General features: G+C 40.9%; 1 protein-coding gene across 1 annotated transcript in view; it reads right to left on the bottom strand.

Moving 5' to 3' along the window:
• The window catches only part of B3GAT2 (beta-1,3-glucuronyltransferase 2), an 8,283-nt gene extending 5,432 nt beyond the window's left edge, over nucleotides 1-2,851 (bottom strand). Inside the window, exons 1-2 of the mRNA XM_009333244.1 lie at nucleotides 2,756-2,851; nucleotides 1,808-1,952 (exon numbers count right to left, since the gene is read on the bottom strand). Of these exons, the coding sequence (XP_009331519.1) occupies nucleotides 1,808-1,952; nucleotides 2,756-2,851 (241 nt within the window). The remainder of the gene's footprint in view (nucleotides 1-1,807; nucleotides 1,953-2,755) is intronic.
• Between the last annotated feature and the right edge of the window lie 8,628 nt (nucleotides 2,852-11,479).

Genomic DNA, 11,479 nt, shown 5'->3' with positions numbered 1-11,479 from the left:
GGGTTTGTGGGGGGGGGGTGGGGGTGGGGGGGGGGCATTGGTGGAAAACTGAGTGTTAACACGCATCCTGTAGACTACACCTGTTCAGGCACCTATGCAGTTCTGGATTTACAGGTTCTGTTCTGTTTGTCTGTGCCCTTCCACCGTATTCCTGAGGGGAATGAAGATGCAAACTTACTTAATTTTTTACCAGCCTACACAGCATCCATTTCTCTCCTTGCTGAAATTAAAAATGTAATTTAAATTTCTTCAGTTATTTTTTTGAAGACTAATAAAAGTTCTCTCACAAAGTAGTAACTCCTTGTTTGTGGATCTGCAATAACTTCCTATACTCTCAATGCTTGTATCTTTGTCTCTGTAACCCTCCCTTCCACAACTTCGGTAAAAGTATGAGCAGGTAATGCTCCTAATGGAGCTGCTTTTCCCTCATGCCAGTGTTTCAGCCAGCAACTGCGAAGTGTAAACAACAACTTAAGAACTTTCTGTGTATCTCTTCATGTCTGGGTTAGAATCCCTTGGCCAATGTTGTGTAATGGCTTTTTGCCTGCTGCTAGTGAATTATGAACCGTGCTATCATCTTTATAATGCCCATAAGTAACCACTTCTGCAGCATAGTATCAATACGTATCTACAAATCCACAGGCAGAGACTGTTAAAATGCACAGCTGCAGTCCTCAACAGGCTGCGCGGGCTTGGGGATTGACATACCTACTTCTCCCCTGGGGAATGCCTCTACCTGGACACTCAAATATTTATTTTCATGCCAGGTGATACTATTAACTTGAAATGCTTCTACAGTGCAGAAAAATTCACCTGTTGATGTTTCTATCTTTGAGGTGTTAACAACTATTAGTTCTCCTTTACTCTTTTTAACCAACTGTACTGTGAATACTGTACATATTTTTCATCAAACATTTCAATTCATATAAAAATATTCTGTTCAGATGAGCAAGCACTGTCCTTTTCCCACTCCCAAAACATAAGGGTTTCAGAAAAAAGAAAATGGCTGGCTATTTCTACCCCGTTTTTGCCCCTGTATCCCTACTTTTCCCCCTCCCTCTCTTCCCCGAATACAAAATATGCTTAAGTGCAAATATCATATCATTTGCTGGGAAACCAGCTGCTGCTACATCAGAAATTGGACTTCTGCACAGTGGTGATGCATGTGGCAGTTGTAAATATATTCAAAAGATTGTCTAAGCATGGACTAACAGCAAGACAGAGCTATGCAGTGTGCTAACTTCACAGCATAAGATTGATTAGATCCATTTTGAAGCTTTTCTGCCTTCCTCTACTAGGCTATAGCTGTCGGAGATTTTTCCCCCTAAGCCCAGTGTTTCAAACTGTATCCATCTACAGTTATCACTGGCATACCACATAACCAATAGAAACATGAATAATTTCATGATAAAGTAGCATTTTACAACATGAGGTCTAAGAAGGGTCTGATTTATACTGCCTGGTGTAGATTGATGACACAATGAAATGCAAAAGTTAATTGGATTAATTAGTTTACAATTAACTGTTTCAGACAAACAATTTATACAACATAAAAGCCAAGTTGCCGCATAAAATTAAAACCAAGTGAAAGTAAATTCAGATATCACCAAGCAGCCACTTAATTAGATGAGATGTGCAAGCTAAGACTTCCAGGATATTAAGTGCTGAAGGGCTACATACAGCAGCATACAGCACTTCAGAAGTTTTAAAAGCTGCTTACACTGAGAAATCGGTTTCTGTCCCACTCAAAAAATGTAAGAATAGTTAGTATGAGAAACATTCACGTATCATGAAACTTGGTACTTGCCTGCCATGTCAATAGCAAAGGGCCTGTCAGCTCTCCAGCCAGTGTACCAGCCAACAACTTTGCCGTTTTCCACAACTGGGCGCTCGTACCGTCGTCCTCCTACCAGTCCCACGGGCCACACCGATACTTTGCGGGTTGTACGCATCTGCAAGAGGCAGGCACAGCATGGCTGCATGCACATTTTCCTAGCGGGCTTTTTTGGTAAGTGTTGGTGGAAAGCCTACACATTAATCTAGACTAGGTATTTAAAAGCAATTCTAGCTTACGGATTTCAGCCCAGCAGAGCGAGTACTTGAAAGCTGCACGTGCCCACTCATTTTCTGTGACATCTCCAGCTCTCTAGCCCATAGGCACCTCAACTCTACTGAAAATATCCTATTCATATTTTTTATAACAAAAATTTTAAAAGCCATGAAAAAACAGTATTTGTTTTCTTGTTTGTTTGGGTTTTCAAAGGTGTAGAAGATCTTTTTTATCTGCAAGACTGTAGCATTCTCGCAGTAGGCTTATTTCTATAGATTGCTGAGGTATTGTACAAGCCCAGCGAGAGAGAATATTATAATAATCATTAACAAAGACACACTTCATTAAGACAAATACAATTAGTTTGAGACTGGTAACAAATACACTGAGGACAGGAAATTGTGACACACAACTCTTCCCCTACCTGCGACATACCAGGTTTGTACAACAGATGCAGCTCAGATCTATTAAAGGCTCACAAAAAAAAAGATTAAGTTTGGGCTAAGCCTTTTTAACCTCTACATTTTCTCTTGAAAAGCTCTGCTAAGTTTCCGAGAAGGACAGAAAGCAGGTCAGGCAGGATGCTTCTGCTAGTTTGCTACCAGTAACGGGAGTTTTTCCTGATGGTGTAAATGTAACTAAATGCAATTCTGGAAACGTGGTCCTCATCTAACCTAGAGGAATCTATAGGTACTAAAAAATTACTCTTTCTTTAGCAAAAAGCGTGCGTGACTGGGAGTCTGAATTCAGTTCACTGGTTAGACGACCATTTTCTTCAGTAAACAGGAGGTAACACGACATGAACCCTGACGCACTGCTCCCCATGGGAAAATCACTGACAGTCTGGCGTGAGAACTTGAGAAGACGAGTGCACAGACACAGCAACTTGCACAATTTAACCACACTGATTCAAAAGCCACTGTTTTAATTAACTACTGTGCTTAAATATGGTCCTGTTTAAGCAAGTATTAAACTCTGAGTGTAACGTGGGCTTAATTTGATCAATTTTTAAAACAATCTCTTGTCTGCTGTTGTAGTTGAGGCCTATTCCTTAGGGAAAGGTTATCCCTTTCTCCTTCCAAGCACTCCTCTTAGCAAAAACAAACACAGTTTTACATATTTGTAACTGCAGTCCCTATCGGTAGATGTTGAAGTAAGAGACAACCTTGGTTAAATATTAAACACTTCCCTCTCTTTCTGCCAAGGTGAAAGATTTATCATGCATATCACCTAGACTCCCAGGAGATGCACCAGAAAAAACAAAGACGTCATGTCACTCTGGTTCACATTGCTAAGCTAGAAACATTAGCAGATTCTTAGGAGAACTTTCACATAGGGAAGGCATAAAATACATATTTAAAAATCCACAAATATGTATGAACACATAGAAGAGAGGCATGCACCTTTTCTCCCTCCAAATCTTTGTGTATCTTTAAATTTGTTTAGCAAAATTTTCTCACTTCCACCCTAATAAGTGTTGCAGCAAGTCAGACCATCTCGCCAGTAGCAGCACTCCACGCTGTGTAAGAACAGGGTATGTATACAATTGGCAACATAGGGATTTCTCGTGATGAGGATTCTATCCAAACCATTGACGATTTAATTGCCAGCGACAGACTGCCATGAATCTCTCTACAGGTCATCGTTAAACGTGCTTGTCTGTAACTGTTCTCCCTGCTTAAGATTATTTTTTCCAATCTCTCCCACTCCTCCATTTAGGAAACGCAGTTAGCAATTAACTATTTGGATATGGAAATCAGTCAAACCTTCTCATGAAGATCTTTTAGCTCTGGTTTTAACGATACATCCATTTCACAAATTTTTCTAACGGTGTATTTATATTAACATCCAAACACATCAGACATGGACACAGGGCATCATCCTGTTGGGCTTGTCTACACAGGCAAGTTTCCAATAGGTTTCCAAGGGCATGATGCAGCCACATACCCCCAACTCTGCTACACCAGTATTAACCGCAGGACGAACACAGATGCCCACTAACTTTTTTGTGTTGCCATTAATACCTTCTGAAGGGTATGGATATCTGAACAAATTACTAGTGTACTGATTTACAGCATTTTAACTACCCTGTGCCAACTGCCCATGGTAAACATGTGTACCCGTGGTAAACATGAAATGCCGCAAGACAAGGGCAGGCACGCTCTAACTACAAGAGAGTAGCTAACGCATGGTAAGCCCATACCCTGCCTTTTCTCACGGTAAGCATTTGGGCAGCTGTACTGCAAAATGAGCCAGATCACACAAGACTTCTGAATTGGGTCAACAGCAGCCACAGCATTTACACTAGCAGAACCAGACTGATTTATATTAATACTTTACCATACACAATGTGTAGGAAAATCTTGTCAATGAAAAGCATCTCACTGGCCTCATGAAACCAGCACGAAATGACCCAAGAAGCTTTAATTATTACAGTCTTGGGGCCATCTCAGTGTCTATGAGTTAAGTCACTAAAGCCACCACACATCAGAAGGAAGTAAGTAATCCTTTACAGAGCTCTTTATTTTGTCCTTGGGTTCCTTTCTTTATTCTCACAGGTTACATTTTTGGAGAATGAAAGAAGCAGGTGTCAAGAATACAGCAATCCCTTTAAGTAAAAACTGAAAGAGCACATCTAGACCGGTATTTATGCTAATTCTGAAATACCTTACAGCCTCAGGATATGCTAGGCAGATGAAAATAGGAATATTTCTTTTAATCTTCTGAGAATAGCATTACTGCAGCTAACATACTGATGCATTAAGGCTGTATTTATGTATGATGGGGAGAAAGCTATTATTTGGATTAAAAGGCCAGCCTGCATCTGGAATTTGATGCTGCTAATCATCAGGACACAAAAAGGTGATTCAAAAAACATGTTAATTCTAAATAGCTTTATCACTGTGGGTTGAACAACTGCCAAAATCCCGTATCTTACAAACAGCTTCCTAAATTACTCTTCTATCTGTGATTTTGATGTGCAGTAGCACATGCTGTCTTAATACTTAGCATTTTAAGTCCTAGTAGCTTACATGAATGATATTCATCTTACTTACACTTAACTCTCTAAGTTAGGCACCTGGTCTATCCTAATTAGTTTTCTATAGTTAATGAACAGTAATAGGAACCTACTGATATGATTCATCCTGCCTGGCTTAGACAGCTGTCTTAAGGTAGGATGAACCTCGCTCTGGAAATGCTTTTGTCCTCTATTAACTTTTTGATTATTTGAAAGGGGCTTTTGAGCATAGGAGGAGAGTGATGTACTAGATGGGGGGGATGAGAAAAGGACTCTCTAAGATGGTAGAACAAACCTGAATGAAGCGGGGGGGACACACTCGGGAAGGAGTGGGCAAGGAAATGACAGGAGAGAGGAGTAACAACTGACCAAAGAAATCCCGGTGAGGTGACGGGCATATAACAGTAAATACAGTAGCAATAGAGGAACCACTAAAGAATAACAAGTGAAAATGCAGAAAATGTAGATGAGCAATAAAAGATAGTGATAAAAGCATTGCAAAAAATAGCATCTCATTAGTCAATCAAGAAAAGCTGCATAATGGGATGTGCTGGACTGATGGATAGGGAAGATACCAAGCCAGTAACAAATATAAAAGCTATATATAAAATATAGCTGAGCAATAAAAGATAGTGATAAAAGCATTGCCAAAAATAGCATCTCATTAGTCAATCAAGAAAAACTGCATAATGGGATGCACCGGACTGATGGATAGGGAAGGTACCAAGCCAGTAACAAAATATAAAAGCCCAAGGGGAATGAAGGCAAATGACAGACAGAGGAAACATGGCCATACTTCTTACAGTGAAAAGGCTTCCAGACTGGAACAACCATCCTCGTGTTTTTGCAGCATGATGTTGATGCGTTTCTATTCGGGATTCAAAGCTCTCAGCACATGCAAACCTAGCTGCCACACATAGTAAGCTTTTTTCCTGCCTCTGTTCCCTATCACTTCAACCCTTGTGTCATTTATGATCTCTACTAGACAGGCTACAGGTTTTCGTCCAGGCTCGCCTCCCGCCGCGCCCCCATCCCAGTGAGACTCAAGCAGATTTCTATGCAACAGTCCAATTTATTATTACCAAAGATGGGATCTAGAGCTCCTTCACTACAACTCTTCCACAGGGGAAAATGTTACGGGTTAAAGCACGAGCACAGCCAGGTTCCCTATCAGTTCTCACACAGGCATCCTGCATTACTCACAGGCCAATTAAAGCCAAATCCTGCTTCAATAAAACTTACGTGACTGCACTACAAGTCAGAGGGATAGCTCAGCCGCAGCAATGCTATGCCTGTTTACTTAGGCATTACACGGAGCTTCTGCCCCTACTTACCGTTACTTCAAAGGAGGTACTGAGTCATAGAAAATCTGTGCCAGTGGTTTTTGTGGTTCAGGGACTGTGACGCTTAGGGGACAGTAACTTCAAAAAGCAAGTTTGTTGTTGGTAAACTTGACTGTAAAGGGTACGTCTCCATGGGAAAACTTGTAGAAAGGGTCTACAAATCAAAAAAATTGTCAGTCATCGATCAGCCTGCTCTACAACCCTCACTGGTGATCTGATTTAGTGCTTCACCATCCTCACTATTAGAAAACTTTTTTCCAAACATCTGCCTTAAACCTCCTCTGCTGATTCGTACCCAATCTACACTGCAGAGGGAGGATAGATTAATTCCCCTTTCTCTCAAGCAACGTTTTACATATCAGATACGATGATTAATGCTTCTAAATTATACCAGCATCCTTGGGCACAAATGTCAATATTGCTTCCCCACAGGAGAAAACTCTGCTAAATTTAACTAAAGCAGTTAGGAGCCAATTTCTCTGGATTGGGAAGACTTCCAAAACATTTGCTATTCATGTTTGCTTTTGGCCCTTCTACTTACTAATTCTTTTTCTCATCCTACTTTCTATTTTTCTACTAGGTCATGTTCACTGTCCCTCTGAAGAGCTGCTGACCGTTCTCAATTAGTTTCATAGCAACAGTATTAGTTTCACAGGTAAGAAAAAGACTGCTGTCAAAGTGCAGAAACAGACAGTGCTTGGTACTTTGTAACCCACAGTCCCTCACTTAGATAAATCTGTTTCAAATAGCCTTTTTTGTCACTGTTTCCTCTCATTTTTAAGCTATTTCATTGTTTCTCTACCAGTCTTTTCTAATCCAGCTGCCTTAGCATAGGTATTACCTGTCTACGGGCAAGGGGAATGACAGTGTGCGTTTAAAATCTGTCATGTATTCTTAAATCATTTATATACTAGAAAGGTATTTAATGCATTGCTAACTCTATTTACATCCTTTTTTATTATGAAGAAAATAACTAATGACTGCCAGCTAATATTTAATTGTCTAGACTACTGAATGTTATTTTTAAGACTACAGCAAAAATTTGTTTTTCCAACCAGCTCCAAGATACACAACAAAAGATCTCCATGTTTTCAAAGATAAACAGATTCACTTATACTACTTCTAAATATTTTGCATAAATATATCCATTAAAAAAATACACAGAAGTTAACTTAACACAGTGTATAAAGATTAGGACAGTTATGTAAAAGTTATGGAAAGAGCACTAACCCTTTCCTACTCAAACTTGGAATAAACAGTAAATATTCACCTCTTCAGTAATGTCTTTTCTGAGTTGCTCTCAAAATATTTTACAAAGATGATCATGGGAAAACTGAAGCCTGTGTGACATGTAATGGCTGCAAGTATTTCTGTTCTATTTCTAATAACAAGGATTTATTTTTTCAGGCTACAGACTGTTAAGAGCCATTAGAATATCTGCTACCTTCATACATACCTTTTGGGAGAGCAAAGGGCAGGGGCATAAGAAAATGTTCTCAGTCTGAATCACTCACACGACTTGCCCCCTGCTCTAGAGTGCCACTATGAAAATTACCGGAGTTGGACAGCCCTAACCTTTTATGAGAAGGTCATGTCCATTAGCCAAGACAAAATGTTTCCTATTTGCCCTCTGTTTTTCATTAATCTTTGTTCCCAGCTGGCCGATTTGAGGATGATCCTACCTGGGCAATTTAGGCCACTACATAAGCAATAGCACACCTTCAAAATATTAGGGAATTTTTGTTTAATTTTATGTTTAAGTTACTCCTGTGAAGAGCAATCCAGCTGACTGTCCTCTTCACTGATCATATTCTTACCTTCTCTGTGGCTCCATGAATCTTGAGTTACCTGTAAAGACTACCTCAACTTCAGGAGAAGGGGTTGAGCTCTCTCTCCTCCTACCTCCTTTCCAGCTTCAACTCTACCATCACAGTCAGGGCATTCTTGTGCAGGCAACAGCTACAGCAAATTGAATTCTGGTCCTCAACTCAGTGGGGAACAGGGCTAACTGCTAAGCTATTAAATAAAAGTTTGGGGTTTTTTTCCCCTTAGAAATGACAATTAATGCTGTGATTTACTTTGCACTCCATGCTGCAAAGGCTGTATTCAGATCACACCTTATAGCATGGGTTCCTCTAAGGAGACCCAGTCTGCAAACCCTCAGCTTGCACTCAGACAAAGACAGTGGTGGTATATGCCACACTTGCATGCTGTAAGCACCTAGCAAATCTTGCTACGAAATTTTAGACACCAATGACCACAGGGCTAGGGGTGGCAGTGAGGGAGATCATAGTTTTAAGATATGAGCATTTTAATTTCACATACATCTCAGTTTAGGTGTCTGAGAAAAATACAAGCAAAGGTGACAGATATAACCTAGACAGGAATCTCTAAAAATCAATGCATTTCTGAATGCAGAGAGCTCACTTTCTCACACATGCTGAAAACCTTTACTCCTGTTTTTTGTACTCCTGAAGCAGCTCACCCCTCACCCTCAAAGGTTTCAGGGGAGTCTCCACAATCAACAGCAGAGTGGACCTCTAACACTAATTCCTCCAATTTGCATACGTATCCATACACGGACCAAGGAAGTGGTGGCCTGTGGCCAACTACTCGAAATACGGAAAGGGCAAAGAAAATGCCCGAGATGCAGAAACACATGAATGATGTGAAGAGTTAAGGGAAGTGGAACTTAGCTACATCTATCTTTGGTTTCCAGTGCTTAGGCTAATCTTGTTTTTAAAATCTCTCTATGAAGGTGGAATGCCAGCTTTATCTAAGGTTTTCTTTCTGGAAGTCTAAAAATATGAAATTGGCAGTTGCTAGGCATCACTCACAATATTACAATAACTTGCATTCAGGAATAAGCACAAACGCAACAGAAACTATAACAGAGTCACTCCAAGAAGAACAGCCTATAGTAAAAAATAGAAGTTATGATGATTCATGTAGAAACATCTGTAAAGCATATCAAATACAGTAGTGAGGATTTCAGGCCTCTCAGTGGCTTTGTTATGAATACAGGCTGACGTTCAACTGATGAAAGATATTTTCAGAAAGTGGACTGTTGTTTTTGATGGAGAGATGCAGATGGACACCTCCAGGTGAACAGATCATACCCGAGCAGAAAAAATATAAATTATTTTCAAGGTCTGAATGCCAAAATAATAAATGACAAAATACATTATGCCAGAATCACCAGCATTAAAGTAAAAGCATGATTTTTCACCTAACCACCTTCATACTCTCAAGTGGAAAGAGTTCGGAATAACTTAAAGGCCACACCTCCACTCCTAGAAATATTTCTTCATCCTTGCTGCAGCCCCACTTAGTAGTCTAAAGAATTTCACAGTCACTGAACAAACTGGTCCTTTCCCTGAAGCCCTTCCAGGGAAGGTGAGCCTTTCCTAACAAAATGCTCAGCTGAGCCAATGCTGAATACACTGTAGCAGCAGAAAGACAAACCAGGCTCTCCACCTTATTCTAGAAATGACAACTAAACCTGCTTAGACCCTGCCCAGTTTGACTTTGAGGACATAGTTTTGCCAGTCAAAAACTAAGCTATACACCCACACATGCCATCGTATGTCTTAGGAAAAAAGACAATTATAAACAGCACCAGAGGGTTCCAGATTTACTACAGATGGTGACATTTTCCAGCAAAACACTACTGTAAGCTGAGGTTTTTTTCTCCTGATTTCCATGAAACACATTTTGCCCAGGTCTATTGGACCTAAATAGACTCCATATCAAATATAAGATACTCATTCCTATAAGTACCAGACAGAAGTACTTCAGACAGAGATTAAAATTTCCTCATCAAAAGCTCTCAGAAGTATCCCATGGCACTTCATGTCAAAGCACGCTCCTTTGTAATCATGCCCTTATGGTTTATACGCCTCCACTCATAGTAAAGCCTTTGCTGATTTTGCTTTGTTAAAAAGGCTCAGTCTTCTGTAAGGGCACTAGGGAAACCCACAGCAAAGGAGCTTCGTTAAACATAATCCTTCACTGATGTGCAGTTCCCTGGCACGCCGTCTGCTCCACAGTAATGCTTTTTCGACCTCTGAGCGAAAGGCATCCCTAACGCCAATGCTTCTCTCATGTTGGTTTTACGGTCCTAACTAGCCTTGGTTCCCACCCCCCCAAGCCTTCACTGCTTAACTGAAACCAACTTTGACTCAGAAGAAGCCATCACAAAGAAGACAGACCTACTATTTCATAAGACAGCAAATGTACATAACTGCTTGCGGGCAGATGCTAGCAGACATCGCTGCTGGCAGTTTGGGACCCACATGTCCCCAGGCCCGCGTCAGTGACATGCTGAAGGTCACCCAGCCAGCACAGGATGGTGGTAGGACCAGAATTCAGACCTCCTGTCTCGCCCCTCTACATTCATACTACCCTCCCCAGTGAGCAGACTACAGTTTATCAAACCTCCTTTGTGATTACGCCACTGCAGGTCTGGAGAATTGTTCCTGGCAGGGTAACAAACTGAAAAAATCTCCCTCTCAGGTATCGTTACCACCACTTTCATGACAGGAATTACTACCAGGTTTCATCTGCACACAACACGTTCTGAAGCTGTTCTCTCCACGCTTGGAGAAGACGAGCATAGTTTACCCTCATAAATCAATCAATTCCTAAAGGAGAGATCAGGATTTACTACAGAGCTGTCAAGCCAGAATCCATAAAGACAGAGAAGTTTTTTTAACAAGAAAAAAAACCCACAAAACCAACCCTCAAGCAGTGCCTCGACTGAAAACAAGACTACTGGCTCTCTCCAAATGCAATCTCCCACTCGTCATAAAGGCACATCCAGCTGGCAAAGCCTGCCAAGGGGCAAAGTCAACGGAAGTCAGGTCGACAAGGCATTCCCTGTGTTACTACCAGCGGCGTCCCAGAGACCTTGCATACAGCTCATTAGTGACCCCAGAAAACAGTCATGGGAACTTGCAGTGCTAACTGAAGCAAAAGCTCCTTTTCCAGTCCTGTAACAGCTTTCCAACCATCACATTTCACAGGGAAAACTCATTCACGCATGTGTGTTTGCCTGCAAACACAGGG

The sequence above is a fragment of the Pygoscelis adeliae genome, unplaced genomic scaffold (assembly GCF_000699105.1).
Source record: "Pygoscelis adeliae isolate BGI_AS28 unplaced genomic scaffold, ASM69910v1 Scaffold57, whole genome shotgun sequence".
Lineage (NCBI taxonomy): Eukaryota > Metazoa > Chordata > Aves > Sphenisciformes > Spheniscidae > Pygoscelis > Pygoscelis adeliae.
Note: the sequence above shows the minus strand (reverse complement) of the source record. Positions and strands in the feature narration are given on the sequence as shown.